The following is a 23233-nucleotide window of genomic DNA, read 5'->3' as shown; positions in this document are numbered from 1 at the left end:
GTCGTTTCCTAAGTTAATTCTCGCCAATTGCTGAAATTTGTTTAAACAGGTTGATTTGTAAGATATATAGGCCGAATTATTCAGAAAAATATGATTTGGCTTTTTCTTCAAGTTAAATTTGTTATAGAAAACGTATAGTGAACTTTTAAATTTTAATTTTTTATTTCTTAATACGGAGTACTATTAAAAAATAATTGTTATTTGTCAGTTAAGAATTACTTAATTTAATTATTAAAAAGCTAAACATTGATAAGCTTAAAGGAACAGTGTTTAGCTAAAAATTGATAATCTAAAAGTTGATGACAACTTCGACTTTTTTTAAATGTTATCCAGGCTCAAATGCAACATTTCATAATACACCAGGACTATGTTAATACATTAACTACTTTTCAGGAATATTTTACTGATTGGAAACAGCAACTTCACAGTTTTCTGCTTCGAAATCCTTCCCTTCTGCGTCATTAGAAAAATCTGGAGCCTTCGGAATAAGTCCAAGCAGCTTGAACATCTGTTGATCAGCATCAAAGTCGTTGTTTGGTGTTGTTAACAGCTTATCGCCTGTGAAAATTGAATTTGCACCAGCAAGAAAGCACAAAGCCTGTTCAGGGATACTGAATCGAACTCTGCCAGCAGACAGCCTGACCATTGCTTTTGGCATTGTAATACGAGCCGAGGCAATCATCCGAATCATCTCCCACACTTCAACCGGCTTAGATTAGGAAAGAAATATAAACAATTAGCGGACCAAAATTTGAAGAATAAAAATGGAGGAAGGCCTAATCTTTTAAGGCCATTTGTAAAGACAATTTATAAGTGGCGTAGATTTATATCTGAGAGGTGCTGCCAAGACACCAAAAAGCTCAGAGAGCAAATAAAATGTTTCTACTCGACATCTTGATCACCAACTAATACAAGTCCGTATCAAAACTACCAAAGAGTAATGCATCAAGACTACATCATTAATCAATAGAATGAGTATATAGGTTGGTCATTTCCTGCTCTTTAAGAGCAACATATGAAGACTATCATTAACCAATAGAATGAGTAAAAAGGTTGGTCAATTCCTGATCTTCAAGAGCAACATATCAGTGCAAACAGAATACAAGAAGTTGACTTGTACCAATAACTATGTGCTTGTTTGGTTGACCATGAGAAATCATGTCCTATGGGAGTTATATTCACTACGAAAATTGTTATTATTAGGAAGTAGGAAATGTGTTTGGTTTGCATGTGGGTATCAACTTCCCATGCAAAGAAAGTGTAAGTTACCAAAGAGGGTTTGGGTAAGTAACTTCCTGTCTTATGTGGGCATTCAAACTTCATTGGAACTTCCACTTCCCTTATGAATGTTAACCAAATAACTTTACAATATGTACTTCCTAGGTAATTTCATTTTTCCTAGGTAAATGAATGGCAAACAAACAAGCTCTATGTCAAGGTAAAGAAGTTATTGGCTTAAACAATTCATAACATATTGGCATGTTTATGCTCGATCGAAATTCTGTTATCAAGAAGCCTCATATATACAATTATTAACATGCAATTTTCTGACAAGTGAGAAAACATACAGACTGAAAAACAATAGAATGGTGAAGATATATTTCTAGCTAGCAGATACATGCATCTTAACGGAAAAGGCGTTCACCTTTTGTTCTTCTAAAGGCGTGCCTTTCATTGCAAGCAGCGCATTAATGGGGACACTCTCTGGGTGAGTAGGTAGTGTTGCCAGAGTGTGCAGTAAACCAACTCGGTCATCTTCTGCTTCTCCAAGTCCAATAATACCTCCTATAACAAAATTATCAAAGTAGCTTATCCCTCATGGTCACATTAAAATTAAGTTAAAAAATTTACTTGTGCCAAATATACTATGTTTTGTTCAAATAATCACAATGTATTTGGAATACTGCTAAAGATACAAAAAGTCGAAACAGTGAACCAAGACACAACAAAGCAAGAAAATGGATAGGGATGTCAGTGAGACGTGTATTTTTGCGTGCCCTATCTGCGCCCCGTGTCCTTGCAGCCAGCAAGAAACGTTCTCCAACCCCCATAGTTAACCCCACGGGGATATTAGGATTCTCCATGTCCAATTCCCACCACTCTCCGTTTGATATATCTATTTGCTACAGTGAAATAATAGGTACTAAGAAGGATTTGAAATGGAAGAAGGCTTTTTACATATTGAAAGTATAGGCAACTTTGATTTATGATATTGCGTTTTATCTATAAATTACTATTTTAAATATGAGTTAAGAAATAGATATAAGCAATAACGAAATATACACATACTATATTATTTTGGGGTGGATCTTCTGAAGAGAAAATATAAATCCATACCCGCGCCACGGGCACCTATTTCATATCCACCGCAAATTCTTGGGAAACAAAAATATACTGCAGCATCCCCCTCTTTATCCATAGCATTGTATCCTGGAGGATAGCGCTTCTTCTCTTGGTAACACGAAGGAGTCTCAGTGGAGGCATGTGTGTACGAGTGCTAAAAAAAATTATGCTGACCTGTACAAATATCTATATATGTATTATAGTGCCACATATTCTCCCCCCATAACCGAGATTAGAGCAAGGCTCCCGCCATTGGAGGTGGCTCGGGGTGGGTTGCCCATTTGCCTCACCGCACTCAAAATTCTAACAAGGTGGGTGAGAGTTACATTTAATTGATTTCAATTTGCATAATATAATTATTCTCGATACCCACTCCAAAGTTGTTGTATGAAGTGTTTATTACCTTGTACTGGTTATCAATGAGATAGGCATGCAAAAATATTAACACGGATGCACATGAAACACAAAACCACTACACAATTAAGAGTATTGCCTAATTTTTGGTCATGTGTCCTAAATGTCTATACCACTTATTTGGGTTCCACTATTATGTCTTTACACTAAGGTGTGATATCTATATAGCACCAATTCTAAGGTCAAAATTATGTAACAAAAGATTAAGTTAATTCAATCACTTAACTTGTTACCGAACAGCTCATTGTTTTCTGACTCTGCAAGTGATGGTTAATTTTTGATGAGATGGTTGAATATCATATGGGTATACATGGCTAAAAGATGAATTAGTTAGCTTCTACGTGATACTGAGGTCTGTAATGTAGCAATCTATTTAACAGAAGAAAAGCAAACAGCTAGTTGAATAGGTCACTAGACACTGCAGATAGAATAAGATCACCAAACCTTTGGGAATGAGGAAGTATACACATATAAATCCCTGAGAATTCTTAGATATGTGTTCTAATGAAAGATATTATGAAAGATATTATCGTTCAACAAGAATTCATGTAAAAACACAGATGCAGACAGATATTCTTAAAATTCTTAAAAAAACATAAATCTTGTGCAGATCAGGAATGCATTTTTGTGCTTCTCCCAGACGGCTAGAATTATTACTATTACTAAAAACATTTCTTTATTCAACATTAAATGAAATCTTTTTCAACATTGGCATGGCAAAACCAATTGGACAATTATGCAAAGTTATTATACCAACTCTAGTATAAGTAACACAAAGTCGAATAACTTTGAATCTAGTTGACCCAGAAAAAAATAATAAAGTTCACCACGACACTAGTTTGCAGATAGTTTTTTTTTAAAAAAAATGATGATATTACCTGAGCAAACATTAATGCCAGCTTCCCGAACATGCTTCAGAGTCTCTAGGCGTTCATCATATGATCTTGTGGTTATTACATTGGGGTAATACTCCCTCGAGGTATCAAGATTGTGGTTGTAAGCTGTAAGCCCTGCCTCTTTGAGCTCTTCAGCTTGATGCTTTTCAATCATTCCTAAGGTGCAGCAAACCTCCATCCCCATACCCCTGTAGATAACATGTATTTAGGTTAAGGACATGCTAAACTACATTAGTAAATTCACAAACTTTCTGTGCAATAGCAAGAGAAAAACTAATTATAGTTTACACTTTACATTATATGTCAATCAAACAAGTAGTAGATTGTCTGTGAATGATTTGGCAAGGAAGTTACCATGTGGATTTAAAGTAAACTGAACAATTATTGAAATAAACTACAAAACACATATTTCTATAGCTTTTAATTCTGATAGAGCAGGCAGATTAAAACGACATCTACCAACATCACAGCCCACTTTGCGGCTTTGCCTACACTTCTAACAATCTAGTACCATCCCAAATACATTTTCTAAGCAAATTGTAACTTCAAGGGACTGGAAAACTAATTCTTATGTATTCTGAATTAACCTGAGACCGAGAAGCAATAAAAACCTTTCAGATTAAACTAACTCCAGCATATATCACAGAGGCACTTTCTTATCCACAATAGAAAACAGCCTATGACTCTGCACATCAGAGTTCATCAATTCATAAATTACTGCTTTGAAACCTTTAATATCTTATAATTCTACAAAATAATTCAAGCTGTGTTTATATCAAAGAGTGATAATAACCTCTTTATAAGCATCAGCTACATATATCTAAGAGGGTCACAAGTCAAATACACAATGCACCAGTTCTCTTCTAAAACATCTGATCACTGTGCTACCCAGGAAAGCAACTCTAAATAGTTTCATGTATAACAAAAAAAAATCACAATAATTTGATGCAAGCCAATTAACTAACCTTATATGAGTTTTCATCTTTCATTAAGAACCAGCTCTAATAGTAAATACACATAAAGATGAATCATACTATTGTTATAAAGATCTTGATTACTTAATTAGTTGGCAAAGGTCTGATAAGCTTGGTAGTCAAGGTCTTGATCATCTAAATTTCTCTTTTCAGTTGAAACATACAAGTACAATTTACGCAATAGTGTAGCCGATAATGGTGCTAAAACTTTGATTTCCTCCAATGATATGCATCCTGATTAATGAGTATATGTCATTTGATCACTTTAGCTGATTACCTTATTTCTTTTACATATTCAAGGATTTGCTTGAAGTTGGTCTTCCTTCCTACAGTGTCTCTCCATGCAGCACCCATGCAAAAACGAGTACTTCCAGCTTCTTTTGCCTGTAAATGTATGTGAAGATCCAAATTTAACAAAAAAACAGAAAGGTGATATATATCAAATATTAATAGTGCTTTTTTAATCCAAATTAGTTGCATGAGAGGAAAGGTATAGCTATACAATCATTACTATATACTCTTAGAGTAGCTAACAGGGTGTCCAGGCAGGAAATAAAGTCAAAATGTAATATTGAGCACGAAGGAATTGAGGAATAGTTAGTTTCATAACTCATTTTTCTTCCGATTACGAATATACAACCCCTAACCTAAAATAAACTACTTTTCATAAAAAAGAGAACTTTTCAAAAACAATACATTCATCAAAAAAGTTCCTAATATGATGTAAACATATGATAGAAATGGCATCGGTATAATAAATATACCTTTGAGTGAAAGAAAAGTTCAGAACGACTTTGTGGCAACTGTATGATCTAAAAATGGAATCATATACCCGTTTCAAGATTATATAAGTGAAATAGTAGGAAATGTTTTTCTGATAAAAAGGGGATACGTTAAATACATATATAATTTCAATTGGTTAAGATAACATGACAAAATTATACGCAATCCAAATATTTTGGGGTCTGTACATGTGCCCGCATTTAGCTTAAACATATGACATTAGAATAAAGTTCACAAATGACGTTAAAAAATCGAGGATAAAAGCTTTACCCCTAACTGCATATAAAGCTTAAAATGCAACAGAGACCTACAATCCAAGATACGAGCATAACCTCTCTAATAAGTTGTACTGCACAACATAAACTCACTTAATCCATAGACACCTTGTCTACTGTGAAGCCACGCAATCAAAAATAGCATATCAATTCTTATAAATATCATCATTAAATGATTAATAACGGATAGACAATTCAAAAATGGGGAGCTATCGGAAAATGAATCAAAAATAGCATATCAATTCTTATAAATTCATCATTAAATGGTTAATAACGGATAGACAATTCAAAAATGGGGAGCTATCGAAAAATGAAACCACACCTTATGTGCCGCATCAAGAACAGCATCCTTATTCATAAGCTTCTGCGCCTTGACACCTGTATCATACCTCGAAGACTGAGGACAATAAGCACAATCCTCACTACATCCCCCAGTCTTAACCGACAACAGTGTACATTGCTGCACCTCCCTAAAATTATGAGCATGTCGATGCACTTGAGCCTACAAACAAAACAAAAAATTCACTATTAACACTTGCAAATAAATAAGTAGTTCAATTGTCTCCAACTTACAAGTTACTTATATCTCCCACTTGTAAGTTACAAGTCACAAATATATACATAAGTTTACTTATAAGTTATAAGTTACTCACTAGTCAGAAATGCATTCATCTATTTATTTACTTATAAGTATAGTTATTTTCATTTATATACGAAACGAGAATTTAATTTTTTTATAATTTATAAGTTACTTATAAGATATCCGAAACTAAATTATGAAATCGAGAACGTACACCATAAAAGAGGAGATCGAGAATGGGAGAGTCGTAAATGGCCTTGATCTGGTCTTTGCTCCAATTGTTTCGAGGACCTTGTTGTATAGTTCTATTAGCTTCTTGTGCTGCTGCTGAGGGTAACAATGAAGAGTAGCTTCTAGTGGTTGTTAATAATGGGGAGATTAACAACAAGCTTATAGTGCTGCTGCTGCTGCGCTTTAACACCGCAGCTCCTCTCATCATCATTTTACAATTCACGTATGTCTTGAAATATTAAATTAATAAATTAACTAACAGAGAACAACTCTACACCTACCTACCTACTTTACTCCATTGCTATATCCGCCCTTGCTCTCTCTTTGTACTTCTTTTTCCATTTTTATCCCTCTTTTATTTTATTTCCTTAATATTTTTGTGTGTTTTCAACTAATTGGTCAATGACCTTGACAAAAAAAACATTTGGTACCATTGATTAATTACTCGTAACTAGCTCTGTAAACGTGTCAATAACTGTGCGTCATACGGGTATATATAGAGAAGGAGTTAGCTAAAAAAAGAGAAATTATTAAACTTTGGACTAATTCAGGAAAGACAACTCAGGAAATTCTTGAGAATGGCTGTTGGGGATTAGAATTAGGATATTCTGCTAGATCTAATTCTAATAAGAAAAGTGGAAAAGAAACTAAGAGAACACCAATAAAAACTGATAATAAGGTCAAACTGAACAAGATTCCAATAAAGACAATTAAGTTTAATCTAAGTGCTAATACTGTCAAATCAATTCATGAGAAAGGTACAATCTCAGCACCTAGATCAAACTTAATTACTGATAAGAGTGAACAGGTTCACACAAAGTCAGTAAATATTGGTTTAATGACTCGGAAACAGCTTAAGCAGAAGCTGAAGGATCTACACATGAAAGACAAGAAGAAAAGGTTTAGGAAAAATAGGAATGGCAAGGTAGGTGTTAATAAGAATGGAAATTATGTAACTCCTCCTAATGCACCTAGAAATGCATGTTCAAACTGTGATAGCACTAATCATCTTGCTAATTCTTATAGGAAGAATAAAGATATACTTATTATTATTTCTAAATCAGAGTTTAGGAATTGAACAGTTAGATATAAACCACAGAGTCCTTGTTTTCATTATGGTAGTGTTTGACACTCTATTTATACATGTAAAGAGTATCACAGTTTGTATTATGATTATTATAAACTGAAACCCTCTTTAATTAAAGCAAAATATGTTTCTGCATGTATAAATATTGATAGTAAGAATGTTAACATAAACTCTGATAAAAAATCTTATGTTGCATATGTTAACAAACTTAAAGAGGCCAAAGGATCCAAGCAAGTCTGGGTCCTTAAAAACACTAACTGATTCAAATTACTGATTGCAGGGTAACAGGAGGAAAACTCTAGTCTTGGACAGTGGATGCTCAGGACATATGAATGGTTAAAAATCTATGCTATCAGAATTTGAGGAGAAGGTTGGCCCAAGCATTTCTTATGGAGATGGCAACTTAGAAAAAATCTTGGGATATGAAAAAATCAAAATTGGAAATGTCATCATTGAAAATATAGCTCTAGTTGCAGGACTCAAGCATAATCTGATCTGTGTGAGTCAAATCTGTGACAGAGGTTACCATGTCAATTTTTATGAGGAGCATTGTGAAATTTTCAGTAAGTCTGATGACAAGATTGCAATGACTGGTGTAAGACATGGTAGTTTATATGAAGCCAGGGTCTCCACAAGTGTTGATGATTCAGAAGTTTGTCTACTGAGTAGAGCATATGTGGAAGACAGTTGGAACTGGCATAAAAGACTTTCTCACCTCAACTTTAATTTATATCAATGAGCTTGTGAGGAAAGATCTTGTGAGAGGATTACCCAATGCAGTGTTTACTCCTGATGACTTATGTGATTCATGCTAGAAAGTCAAGTAAAGGAAAACATCTTTTAAGAGTAAAACTGAATCCTCCATTCTTGAACCATATCATCTACTTCATATTGATCTATTTGGTCCAGTGAATGGTATGTCAATTGCCAAGAAGAGGTATGCACTCGTAATTGTTGATGAATATACAAGATACACATGGGTGTATTTTCTACACACCAAGGATGAATCTCCATCCATTCTTCTTGATCATGTGAGGGAGCTGGAAAAAGGATCAACATACAAAATGAAGATCATCAGAAGTGATAATGGAACCGAATTCAAGAATAGCTCTATGGAAGAGTTCTGCAAACTCAAGGAGATAAAACAAGAGTTTTATGATCCTGGAATTCCACAACAAAATGGAGTTGTTGAAAGAAAAAATAGAACTCTTATAGAAGCTGTGAGAACCATGTTAGAAGAAGCAAGATTTCCTACCTACTTTTGGGATGACTGCTTGCTTTACACAAAATGCAACATTGATCAACAGGCATGGAAAAACACCATTTGAGATGGTGAAGGAAAATAAGCCAAATTTGAAGTACTTTCATATTTTTGGTTGTAAGTGTTTTGTTCTCAAAACTCATCCGGAGCAGCTGACCAAGTTTGATCTAAAAGCTGATGAAGGAATTTTTGTGGGATATCCAAAAGCCTTCAGATTTTACAATCTGAGAACAAGAACAGTCATGGAATCTATACAAGTATCTTTTGATGACAAGAATATGACAGTTCTAAAAGATGCTGATGATCATGACAAACTGAGATTTGAAAATGAAGTACCTTATGCTAAACTTTTAAATCCTGACCCTGATATAGTAAATCCTGATATCACTCGAAGCTCTGGTGTTCCACAGAACAGTGGAAATTCTTCTAACACTGAAGTATATGTTAAGGGGGAGCAACATGACTCAAATCCAGAGACTACTGCGAGTGATTCTACTCAAGAAACATCAGGTGAAACATCAGGTGAAACATCAGGTGAAACATCATCAGACTCATATTCCTTAAACTCTGATGAGTCAAATATTGATAACAATGTGAACACTAATTCAGGGGGAGCATCAGGAAATAATAGTGGTATTAATCAAAGAAATAACATAGAGTTCATGGATCAAGGGGAGGTTCGTCTTCAAGGAGTCAACTTCCATCTGCAAAAAAATGGTCTAAGTCACACACACCTGACTTAATCATTGGAAACCCTGACAGTGGTGTGAGAACAAGAAAAGTCACTCAAAACGAATGTCTCTATCATTCTTTTCTATCTCAAACTGAACCTAAGAAGGTTGAAGAACCTCTGCAAGATATTGACTAGGTTACAGCAATGCGACTAGGTTACAACAATGCAAGAGGAGCTCAATGAATTTGAAAGGAACAAAGTCTGGACTCTTGTGCCAAGACCAAAGAACAGATCGGTCGTTGGCACAAAGTTGGTGTTCAGAAACAAAACTGACAGTGAGGGCATTATCACAAGGAATAAAGCAAGACTGGTTGCAAGGGGTTATTCATAACAAGAAGGCGTTGATTATGATGAGACATTTGCTCCAGTTGCAAGGCTAGAGGCAATTAGAATCTTTATTGCCTATGATGCTCACAAGAAGTTTAAGGTGTTCCAAATGGATGTAAAGAGTACATTTTTAAATAGAGAACTCGAAGAGGAAGTTTATGTTGAACAACCTCCAGGGTTCATTGATCCAAAGAATTAGATCATGTATACTTACTGGATAAAGCACTTTATGGACTAAGCAAGCTCCAAGGGCCTGGTATGAAATACTTGCTATATTTCTGCTAGAGAGTGGTTTAACAAGAGGTACAATTGACAAAACTCTCTTTTATAAATACCATGGTAAGGACTTGTTATTAGTACAGATATATGTTGATGATATCATTTTTAGATCTACTAGTGATAAACTTTGTGAGAGATTTACAAAGCTAATGCAGTCCAGGTATCAAATGAGTATGATGGGAGAATTGAGTTATTTTCTGGGGTTACAAGTTAAACGGACTGATGAAGGGATCTTCATAAATCAATCCAAATATACCAGGAATTTACTCAAAATTTACTCAACTGGATCAACTCCCATGGCCACTGCAACCAAGTTAGATTTAAATACTGGTTCTTCAGTAGATATAACTAACTACAGAGGTATGATTGGCTCACTCATATATCTGACTGCTAGTAGACCTGATATCATGTATGCTACCTGTCTTTGTGCAAGGTTCCAAGCTGATCCTAGAGAACCTCATCTACTAGTTGTGAAAAGAATTTTTAAGTATCTCAAAGGCACCATGAATCTGGAATTATGGTATCCTAGATATTCAGACTTTAAGCTAATTGAATATTCAGATGTTGATTTTGCAGGATGCAAAATAGACAGGAAAAACACTTCTGGAAGCTGTCAGTTTCTTGGTGGCAGATTGGTTTCTTGGTATATCAAGAAGAAAAAGTCAATGTCCACATCAACTGCAGAAGCAGAATACATTGATGTAGGAAGCTGGTGTGCTCATATTCTATGGTTGAAGAATCAGTTACTGGATTATGGGTTAGACTATTCTTCTATTCCAATATATTGTGATAATCAAAGTGCTATTGCACTGACTGAAAAATCCAGTTCAACATTCAATGACTAAACACATCAGCATCAGGTACCATTTCATAAGGGAACATGTGGAAGCAGGTACAGTGGAATTGATATTTGTTCCAACAGATCAGAAAGTAGCAGATATGTTAGGTCTCAATGTGTTTGTAGAAGGGGGGTTGAATACAAACAGTACCAAATAATCGAATAAATACGGAATAAAAAAAAGTGAAACAAAATTCAAGTTAAATAAAAATATTATTAAACTTGAAAGGTGTTACAACAACTGTATCGATTACAAGGTATTAATCTCAAATCAATTATCACAAATCTAGAATAAATTCGACATGAACTTTTTCTATTTTTGCAATAATTAGAATCAAATGCTAAACGCGATTTGAGATTAAGTTCTAGAGATTTTAATCCGCTAGATTGTTACACAAGAGCAAGATAAAGATTTCTAGTGGATTGGATTTAACTTTACAATCTAGAAATTTAATCTTGAAGTATGCAGATGAAAAGATGAAATATTTCATCTTGTTTTTCTTTTCTGCTTTGTTCTTGACTTCTGTGTACTGGAGTATTGAGAGGCTGCTTCTCTGCTTCTTTTTAATCAACAGCCGAATAGAATTGAATTGGCATGACAATCCTATAGCTGGCAAGACTTTCGGTAGGACAATGGATTGAACTAGCAAGACAATCTGAATGAACTAGCAAGACAATCCTTCTCCTAGTGTAACTTTCGGTGAGACTATTGAAAATGGCCTAGCATGACAATTGGTATGACAATCCTGATTGTCATGCTAGTTCATTTTCAATTGTCTTGCTGATTTAGTGCAGATTTTAATCCAATTTAAATTCTGAAAATTCCTAAAATTAATTCAGAATTAATTAATCAATTAATTCAGAATTAATTAATCAATTAATTCAATTAATAAATAAATTATTCTTCGCAGATATAATTTATTTTCTTAATTAAATTAGATGACTTAATTAATTAATAGAGAATTAATTCTAGTCTTCAACAGCACCCATCCTTCTGCAGATCTTCTGAAAATCACTGAAAATTATGAATCAATTCCACCACTTCAATGTTGACACTCGATGTACTGTCTGGTTTATGAGTGACTAACTTCCGTGACGTTTCTTCATGTCTTGACTTTGACACTTGCGCAGATATAATTTATTTTCTTAATTAAATTAATTGATTAATTAATTCTGAATTAATTTTAGGAATTTTCAGAATTTAAATTGGATTAAAATCTGCACTAAATCAGCAAGACAATTGAAAATGAACTAGCATGACAATCAGGATTGTCATACCGATTGTCATGCTAGGCCATTTTCAATAGTCTCACCGAAAGTTACACTAGGAGAAGGATTGTCTTGCTAGTTCATTCAGATTGTCTTGCTAGTTCAATCCATTGTCCTACCGAAAGTCTTGCCAGCTATAGGATTGTCATGCCAATTCAATTCTATTCGGCTGTTGATTAAAAAGAAGCAGAGAAGCAGCCTCTCAATAATCCAGTACACAGAAGTCAAGAACAAAGCAGAAAAGAAAAACAAGAAGAAATATTTCATCTTTTCATCTGCATACTTCAAGATTAAATTTCTAGATTGTAAAGTTAAATCCAATCCACTAGAAATCTTTATCTTGCTCTTGTGTAACAATCTAGCGGATTAAAATCTCTAGAACTTAATCTCAAATCGCGTTTAGCATTTGATTCTAATTATTGCAAAAATAGAAAAAGTTCATGTCGAATTTATTCTAGATTTGTGATAATTGATTTGAGATTAATACCTTGTAATCGATACAGTTGTTGTAACACCTTTCAAGTTTAATAATATTTTTATTTAACTTGAATTTTGTTTCACTTTTTTTTATTCCGTATTTATTCGATTATTTGGTACTGTTTGTATTCAACCCCCCTTCTACAAACACATTGGGACCTAACAAGATATATTCACCAAGCCTCTTTGTGAAGCTACTTTCATAAGATTGGTGAATAATTAAGACTGCTGATATTTTGAAGCATGGTATCTTATTATGTGTCAGTACTTGTTAGATACTGATTATTGTGCTAAATGTTGAAGTCATGATAACATGCAATTATCTTCCATGATCTTATGTGAAAACTGCATGTTGAACTACTGATCTTGTGTACATGCTATGTGATTAGTTAAACTTGCTTTGACTAATAGATTATGTCAGTAGTTGATAATTTCTGATATTGGTCAAACCAATTTTGACTGATAAATCCTGATAGTCGTATTTAAAATACTGATAATGGTCAAACCACGATTGACTGTTATATTTCATTGATTATTTTGAATTTATTCGAAATAAATGGTTACCCAGTATTTTTAATTATTCAGTGAGTTAGTGGAATATCTTTTAATTACTTAAATGGGTTAGCTACTGATGTAAGTATCTAGTAATACTTGAGTACTTATATTGGAAATAGGAATCTGAAGAGAGAGATTACTTTTTGTTTACCTAGATACGCCTAATCGTGTATTCGTATATGGTTAATTATTACCTGGTTAATCAAAGAGTCTTTTCAGTTTCTATCTCCTCTGCTATAAATACAAACCTTCCACTTTCAAAACATCTCACTGCCTTTTCATTCACAAACTCCAAATAAACTCAAATTTTTCATTCAGAATCTATGGCCACTGATTGTTTTTGTTACCCATGGAGTTTATCGACCAGTTGTCATTCTTGAACATGAAAGGCTGTATTTTAATCCATTTCATCTCAAAGTAATCTTTAAAGGCCAAAATTATTTTCCATCTGAACTTCCACAGTCGATTTGTGATCGACTTAACTTGGATGACACTCAGTCACATCATCTCTTTAGAATGGACGTCCACTTCGAAGAGATGAGAAGAGCTGAGGAGGCTGAGCAACACCGCCTCGAGGAAGAACGTCGCCTCGAATGGCTGGCATTGCAAGAGAATATAATTTCTCTTGCAGGTGATGTCACGCATATTCCGTCGTAGGTCGATGAAGAAGCTGGAAGATGAAAAGAAAAAGAAATCTGAGTAGTTAGATTATTTTAGGATTTTATGTTTAAAATTCTATGGAATCTTCTACTTTGCTTCTTAATTAATGAAAATATTTTTGTTTTCTTTGACTCGTTAAGTGAATACTTGTTTACTTTCTTGTTTGTGCTTAAATGTTTTTGACTGTTCATATCCAAATCAGTACTGCATGCTTAATTTCAGATGTTTTTAAAAGTGCATTTGAAGAAACTAATCTCTGTTTAAGTTCATATGATCGCTTCAGTACAGATTGAGCACACTACAGGAAGTAATTGTTGTTAAAGAAGAAATTTATGAAAGATTTAATTCTTAACCAATGAGGATTATCATTTTTGAGTGTACTTGACTATCTAAAATGTCTATTCAAGACATACCTTTGAGACTTTCTTTTTCTATTCAAGAAAGTCGTTCACACTCATTTCTTAAAGTTACACAAAGTTACATATCTTATATCTTAAATTTCTTCTTACAACTGAAACACTTGAATCCATTACTCAAATGTTGCCAAAAATTAAGTGATATAATTCTTGGGTTATGCTCACCACTCAGAATCAACATTTAGTTGGTTAGAGACTACTTGCTGAGGTAGATCTTAATGATACTAACAGAGACACGGAGGTTTCATCAGTTTTTACTGAAGACTCTGTGAGAGCTTTTCAGTAAACACATTCAAGTGTTAGTTCTTTGCAAGAAGAACAAGGTTTGAGATCATTAATACATGACAGTAACCTAATCAAATCCTCTCTCATTCAAATGGAGGTTCTCATTATTGATGAACAACAACGGTCATAACCACAGTACTAACTGTGAATTTAATCGTGACTTCGGATTCACAAGGTATAAATATTGTTATTACTTTATCAGAATTTATTCTAAATACTGATTTAGTCTTTTCAACATTTATTTTTTGATATAAATCATATTGGTATGATTACTTCTAGACCTTATTTAAGGACTACCTCTACTTGTATGACCACATATCGCCCTTCTTTAGCCACCTCTTATTTCTGTAGGACAATCTTTTTGAGCTTTTTTTGTGAGATGTGTGAAAAGATTGAGAGAAAAACAGAATTGAAGAGAGGCAGGATCCTTCCTAGAAAAAGGAGAGGTAGATGAGAGATAGGATTTAGTAATCCTTGTGAGGAAGCTCTGAGTATTAAAAGTCATGAGATATGTGGTGTGAGAAGTAGTGAGACTACTTTAAAAGAATAGAGAGATTAAGTTTTACTTGTTATATGTTTGCAGGTGCACAAAGTACTAAAGAAACAGATGTTGAATAACATTCTGTTGAACCTCAAGTATACTATGATGTACTAAGTGCTGTTAATCTCCCTGCAAGTCTAAGTACTGATACTTTCTTGCAGTCCATACATTCTACCATTCTACCACATGAGAGAATCCATGTTTTTGTTGAAAAACAGTCCATTTACTCTACTTTTCCATCACCTAAGAAAATCCATGTTGTTGCTGAAGATGAAGTCGCACAACAGTCCATTCATAAAGCTTCATCAATTTCAGAATCACCCCAGCATTCTACAGGAACTGAGATCCTAGAAGTTAATTTCAAAGCTCCAATTCATTTATCTACAATACTTGAAGATGTGGAGTTAACTGTTGATGGTGTGGAAGCTTCTGAAACTGTTGGATTACATACTGCACCAATTTTTAATTCTATTATACATGCTGAAGCTAGTGAATGGTGATAAAGTTTAGCAATTAGTGCAGAATCCAGTTGCTATTGAAGAATTTAATGATGGTGAAGAAGCTAATATTTCTAATGTTGTTATTGATCATGAGGATGATCTTTTCTTCCCTGAAGATATGCCTATGCATGTGAGACAACAGAAAATGAAAGAGTTAGATGCTAAGAAGGACAAGGATTATTTTGATAATCTCTGGAATGCTCATTAGAAAGATGATACATATCCTATTTCCAGAACAAAAGTTGTTGCACATCTGGAAACATCAGAACAAAAGATTAAAGATCATAATATGTTGAATCATCTAAAAGCATCAACTTTAGTTGTCAGATCCCTACATACAGCTCAAGAAGCAACTACTTCTTAAATCAATCAAATCAAAGAATCATTGATTGCTTCAAGGCTGATTACTCATCAGGTAATTTAGAAACAAATTGCACCAATAGTTATCAGGAAAACTGCAATTGAAGCCAGTCAAGCTAGATTGGAAGCTAAACAAGCTCAACTGTCTGATCAACTTACAGAAGTACAAAATTCAATGGAGCTGATTCTTTCTCTACTGCTTGGTGATGATGCCAAAAAGGGGGAGAAAATTGTTAAATTTAAATGCAAACAGCTGACATTGATGAATACTGATGATGAAAATCCTGATGGAAGTGATAAGGAGGGACTAAAGGATAGTGAAAGGAGAAGAGGTGAAGAGCTAGTTGGAGTTAGTGGTTCATCTAAAGAAATCACTAGATTTCAATCTAGACAATATGGAGAGAGTAAGAGGAATGAAAAAAGAGTTAAATATTTAACTGTGACTACAAATATGCAACAATCTTTACAAGTCATAAATTCTGCTAATGAAGACCAAGGTATTCTGGAGATAGAAGCTGGTGCTGAAGCAAGTCAATATCTTCAAAATCTGAAAGTAAAAGGAAGGAAGACAACTCTGTTCGATAAGGATCCAAAGATTCAAGTATTTGACTCTGAGGTGAGTAGAAGAATCTTTGAAAAAGACAATCCTAGAGTTGATCTTGAACAGCTAAGGCAAATGGAGGAAGACTTCAAGAATTCCATGTAGACAGCAAATGTTGATATTGTTGTTATCTCGAAAGTAATTTGTGAAGATGATTCTTCTAACAGACCAACCAGAGGTATAGTTATAAGGGAAATCAGTCAGGAAAAAGATGAAAGATCTCTCAGATCACAAGTTATTTTAACTGCTGACAAGAAGCTTAAAGGAAAAGAGAAGATATGAGTGAAGTCAAAGATTTCAAAGCCTAGAGCCAAAGCTGTTGCAAAGAAGAAATCAGTATCTAAGGAAACTAAATCTCAAATACTGATAGATCCAATCTATACAATAGTTCAAGCTTATGATACTGAAGAAAATAGTGAAGAAGAAGAAATCAGCCAAATTCATCAAAGAAGGAAGATTTATGGAGTTGACTGGGCTGATAAACTGAAATTAACCTCTGAGATTTCTCAAGTTAAAGAAGTTGTTATTCAACCAATCACAACCTCTAATTCTACTCATGTTGTTGATTTCTTAAACTCAATTCAAGCAGATTTATCAAATTCTAATTCTGAAGACATAGTCTCTGATAAGCCAGAACTTACTTTTGAAGAAAAGAAGAAGCTACCATGGGGAAGCAAGAAACCAGCACCTAGAAGAGATTCTTCTGAAACATTAAAGAAGATTTATAGTGGAAGTTTCACAAATGGTCTTGGAAGATCAAATGCTGATGATCCATTTGTTGGAGATGCTTTGACTCTAAGAAAGCATTCTTATTTTACAGAAATTGGAGATAATGTAATGCTTGAAGACTTACAGAAGATCATATTAGTGCAAATTGTTATTGATCATATTAAAGAGAAAACAATCTATTTTCTGGAGTTTGGGAGAAGTTTAAGGTTGAATCAAGAACATTTAAGAGACAAACCATGACAGGAATTGGAACTTATTGCTACAATTCTCAAGGTAACTAATCCGGTAACTGCCAGATGGTCTGCATTCATAAAGAACTCGATACAGTTAAAACAGAGAGGAATTTCTTATAAATCTAACTACATTCCAAAGTATATTGATCAATCTAAATATGCTATTGATATGCCTATTGGATGAGCCAAGATAGAAATGAGTCTATGAACTAAAGTTTTAACCTTTAATCCTAATGGAAAGAAAATTGGGTTTCTGGAGCTGGATGATCTATCTCTTGGAAATTCAAAGTTACATTATCTCAGGGCTGCCGTCTATCAGAATGATGAATCAACAGATGAACTGAGGGAACATAAACAGAGGATGCAATGGTATTTGGATGTAATGGAAGAGAATGTGCTGAGGAAGTTTCTTGAAGATTTTCCAGACTGTTTAGAGTTCAGAATGAAGAGTAAAGGCTGATATTCACTAAAGCAAGATTAAATATACATACTTGATTCCTGCATTTAGATAGATTTGACATCATCAATTGGAACTTGTCCATATTTCCATAATGAACAAGTTGGGGGAGATTGTTAGAAGCAATTGATGATATCAAGTAAAAACTATTAAAAGTTCACATCAAAACTTATATATCAATGGATGATGATGATATCAACGGATGATGATATCGATGGATGATGATATCAACGGATGATATAATCATTATTTATCACATCAGTTGATCTTCGATAAGGAGAAGGAAACAGGAACTCAAGGCGGTGAAGGAATTTATCTTAAAAGCATTGTATTAGGTTTCCTTGTTAATAGAATAGGATTCTTTATACATTATGTAGTTGTGCTCTATATAAAGCACATATTAGGTTCATGCTATAAGCATTGCGAACATTGTTATATCTTTCGCATAACCTAGCAGCTCTCAAGAATAATTGTTCATCCTTTCGAGAGATTACGTTTGTAATCAGTTTTTATCTGTTAATATAAAAACTGTTGATTATGTTAAAGTTTTGTCGAATTGATTGTATTAACTGTATTCAGCCCCCTCTACAGTTCATTAAAGGCCTAACATGCACTACTCTACATATTAACACTTTCTAAATTCACTATCTCTTAACTTATTAATGGAAAGTGGTCCATTTTCTTTACATGCAGCTGGCTCAGCAAATGTACCCATGTATAACGAGTAAAATCGTCTACAATAGTCAAGAAAAAACTATAATTTGTATGTGTCTTAGTCCTATAACGACCTCCTACATCAATATGCAACAATTCAAGCACTTTAGAAGTTTTAATAGAGCTATGAGGAAATGGTTGTCTACTTTACCTAGCTTCTGGACAAATTTGGCTAATAATAGGAGTTAAAGTACTGCATTTAGGTTTAATAAGCTTCAGTTGAGAATAGACAAGTGGCCAAGCCTCATATGCCACAAATGAGTATCAGTAGAACTGTGTGAAGTAAAAGTAGTGCAAATATTCCTGGTGTAAGAAGAGACAATAGATAGCATAACAGTAGTAACAGTGTAGAGTCCATCACTCAGTTTACCAAGAAGCATCAGATGTTCTCTTTGAGAATGAACCCGTAAGAGGCATTTGTCATCATAAAATATCACTTTACAGGATATATGTTTTTATATTTTATAACTGAGATGGGGTGAAATTGAAATTCAGGGACATGAAGAATATATTTCATAATGATGTTATCATTTAGTCTTACTGTCCCTTATGCTTAACAGGGATTTGACTACTATTGAAATTGTAATATGTTTAGCAAAATTAGTAACAGGTCCAAAATCCATAAAAAATCTCAAATCTGGACATATATGGTCAGTGGCACGACTATCTATAATTCAACTTGATTTTGAAATACTCATTAGACATATGTTACCTGCTAAGAGTGCATGAATAAAAATATTAACATCAGATTGGTTGGCTAAGAGAAACTGCTTGTTGAGGAAATCCAAGAGTTGAGAGTATTGATCATCAGTGAGAGCTCTAGGTGAAACATGTAAAGAACTGACAGAGTTATTAGTTGGAATCATCTGAGAAGAATCTTGATCAACAACAGAATAATATTGAAATATGATTGTTGCAGCAGTAGACCTATATTTTCTGTCCTTGAGCCCTTTGAACCCAGGAGGAAATCCATGAATATGGAAATAATACCTATCAATACTATGACCTTTCACTTTAAAGTGGGTGCAAAAATAATTGGCCCTTGGTTTAGATGGCCTTTTTGATCCAACATTATGAGGAAATGAAAATCCAGCATTATGAGAAAACTAGTTGAACAAACCGCGCTTCGCGCAGTTGAAAACAATGGTGTTTAAAAGTGAGCTGAACAACTAAATTATGAACTTTTCCGAGAAATGAGATGCTGGACATATATTCTCATAGCACCCTAGCACATAACTGGGTGCACAAATTTTCAACTGCTTGGGTTTCACCAGCAAGGCATACAATTTGAGTTTTGAATCTTCAAATGGACTCGTATTATCAAATGACCCAGATCCTGATACAAAATTACAACTTATTAAAAGCATATAAAAATCTAAGAATTATAAGACAAAATAGCCTAATAAACTTTTTACGTACAAAAAATTGTTGGTCTACGTATAAAAAATCAAAACAAAATCCAGTAGCATACATATCAAAAGTCAAAAGTTGTGCAGCACAACCATCGCCAAAAAATTAAAAAAAACTTATTAACGCCTGCATAAACCAAAAATATGCACCACATCATTACAATTAAACTAACTTCCTGCTCCCCACAAATAAAGCCACTCAAAAAAACTACACAAGTGCATAAACTCGCTTTTCGTTTTGACTCTGCTAGTGCCTTGTCTTATATAGCAGCATCCAGAAGGTTGATTTTCAAGCCATCTATTTGTACCTGCATTAAAAAGTGTGTAAATACATCTACAAGTACCTAATGAGCAATGGTTTGAAATAGTTACTCTGTTGAATCTCACGAAAAACTTGGAGAATCATATCAAATAGCCAACCGCACTGTTAGTTATATTACACATAAAATTGGCTTTATAAATAGATTTAACACGAAACCTAAAATCTTTATAATAGTTTGCCACATCTCTATCACTTGGAATTATCTTATTCACTAAAGCACATTTCTATCACTTGAACTCTCTTTTTTACTAATAATGTTTCCTTTTGAATCTAGACTTCCGGCTTGCACATCATATGCTAATATTCAAGTGTACCTGCACTCAATGTAAATGTTGGAAATCATAAAGCTAATCATGCAATGGCTTAATCACTCACAAGGACTGTCAATTTCCTTCATCATTATTCAAAATTAGTTGTAAATCATACATATAATATTTAAATACATAAGCTCGGCTGATTAAAGAAAAAATATAATATTTCTGTTGAGATTTTAAATTTTATTTGTTAACAACAAACACACACACACACTGATAAATGGATGTGAATTACAAATATTCCTTTAATTTGAGGCAAAAATTGAGCCCAGTGCGACTTTAAGCTAAGAGTCTTGGGTCGATGTTGTGTTTTTGCAACATAATCTGTTATTCTAGAGGAGTTAGATCTCATGAAGCATTCATATTTTATATTAATACTTTATCTTGGTAATCAAACACTTTCCAGGAGCTTGCTACTTTCATATATTTTAGATTGGCACATAAAAAACATATACATGGGAAACAAATGCTAAATTAATTATAAACAAATTTACTCTATAAAATTGTTGCAAAAAAGTCATAAAAATCATACTAAATACTTACCTTTATAGAACCAACAAAGGGTACTTTAAAAATGTCCAGAGAGATCCTATATAAAAGAAGAATCAAATTTCCATAAACATCAAGTGGAACACACTTAAAGTTGAGGGAAAAGAAATTCAATTACATCAAGGATATAACCATTAAATATGATGAAGCAAAAATATTAATAACATATCCTAATACTAAATCAAGGAGCAGTGAAAACTTGAATTTAAGATCATGTTCAGAATTTGGTGCACATTTTGACCTTAAACAAAAATGAATTACAACTTAACATATAAGACAATAATAAGTAGCCTAAAAATCGGTTTGACAAAAATATAACCAGGGGAAATCATAATTAACCTAAATGCAGGCTGGTAATCTGCAGGAGCTCCTCCTTTTTAATGCCAAATTCAGCAGGAGGACCTTTCTGACCACCTCTATACCCATCCCTGCCACCAAACCTAGGTGTTTTTCCCTCAAACCTGGATAACCTTCATCAGAGTCTGCGGAAAAAATTGGATGTGAGATTGAGATAATCATAAGAAACTCATTCCCTTTATTGATAATTTGGTAAGGTACCAATCGTAATGCATCCAAGCAAATGTCTAAGACGCATTCTCTCTCGACTTAAAGCTATGCATTAGCTTAATCATTTGTAGATTCGAGACATTGATATCGGGGTGTCGACAAGATTTTAATCCTTGTTTTGTATAGAAAACACCCTCTATACATTATATCCATTCATTAATTCATCACATAAACATAATCAAACACATACACAACATAAAAAAAAAGAATAAATCTATCCAGAATTAACAGCCTATATTATGAAAATAGTGAAGAATGAAAAACTTAAATACCTATTGATTCTCATTAAAAGTTGCAAAATAAAGCTTGCATATCATTTCTTAAAAATGTTTGAGCTGCATCAAATGAGAGGCACAAAGAATCCGAATGTTTTCCCTAATTAATACACTACATAGATCAATATATACCCCAAAAGATTAATATGTGAGCTTAAATATTAAAAAAACTGAAAATAATTATTATGATAGCATGAATATTGTACCTGCTTACTTCCTGAGAAGTGCAAACACATGCATACTATTGATATAAAAGTGGCTTGAAAAAAGAGTCAGTACTATGATAATAAGAATCAATATCAAATAACATAACATATACATCAATACATCAAAATAGTATACGTATAACACACAGTTATAAATCTCAAAGAAGGCAAAAGTAATCACACATATAATCTGCACGACGAAGACGAATCAAGCCATGTGTTTGAAGAACACAGTGATTCAGATTTTTTCTTAGCAATACAATCTGATTTGATAGAATGTGGTACAATAGTTTACACACGTTAAATGTATAACTCACCCAAAATATTGTTCCAAAGGTCTTTGCAAATTTATAATCGAAGTGGAGCAATTAAGAGTTGGGCTCTTCAATTTCATTGAAATATTAGGAAGGCAGAGAAAAAAGAAACACAGAATAACACAATTTGGAGGAGGTACGTCAACCTCTCGTGATTTTTCTTTATATAGATATATATAGATGAAGATCCAGTATTATGAGAAAATAAAGGCCTGAAGTTATAGTTGCCACCAGTTGTAGGTCTCTCGAAATTTTGGACACTATTGGATCCAAAAGATTTCTGAGAATTATGCATTTCATAATTCCTCATTTCTGCAACAAATGTTACAGTTTCAGCATTCAATGAAAGTTGAGACAAGTCTTTATGATTATCCTTATGTGCCACAAGTCTATAAGCCTGATATATAGTAGGTAAGGGCTGCATCAGCATTATATATCTTCTCACAGCACTATACTTAT

At 33.7% G+C, this 23233-nt stretch overlaps 1 protein-coding gene and 1 long non-coding RNA gene across 2 annotated transcripts; both read right to left on the bottom strand.

Moving 5' to 3' along the window:
* Positions 1-255: 255 nt before the first annotated feature.
* LOC141706955 (biotin synthase, mitochondrial) lies at positions 256-6843 on the bottom strand. The gene is made up of 6 exons (XM_074509863.1): positions 6480-6843; positions 6008-6187; positions 4905-5011; positions 3636-3841; positions 1646-1785; positions 256-709 (listed from the first exon to the last, which is right to left on the bottom strand). The coding sequence occupies exons 1-6, from the start codon at positions 6705-6707 to the stop codon at positions 401-403; spliced, it is 1170 nt and encodes a 389-aa protein (XP_074365964.1). The 5' UTR covers positions 6708-6843; the 3' UTR covers positions 256-400.
* Positions 6844-20234: 13391 nt separating this feature from the next.
* LOC141705809 (uncharacterized) lies at positions 20235-22910 on the bottom strand. The gene is made up of 4 exons (XR_012568484.1): positions 22778-22910; positions 21752-21894; positions 21407-21452; positions 20235-20535 (listed from the first exon to the last, which is right to left on the bottom strand). It is a non-coding gene; the product is annotated as an uncharacterized LOC141705809 (long non-coding RNA).
* Positions 22911-23233: the final 323 nt, after the last annotated feature.

Source organism: Apium graveolens, chromosome 2 (assembly GCF_009905375.1).
Source record: "Apium graveolens cultivar Ventura chromosome 2, ASM990537v1, whole genome shotgun sequence".
NCBI lineage: Eukaryota > Viridiplantae > Streptophyta > Magnoliopsida > Apiales > Apiaceae > Apium > Apium graveolens.
The sequence above is the reverse complement of the archived record's forward strand: the minus strand, read 5'-3'. Positions and strand labels throughout refer to the sequence as shown.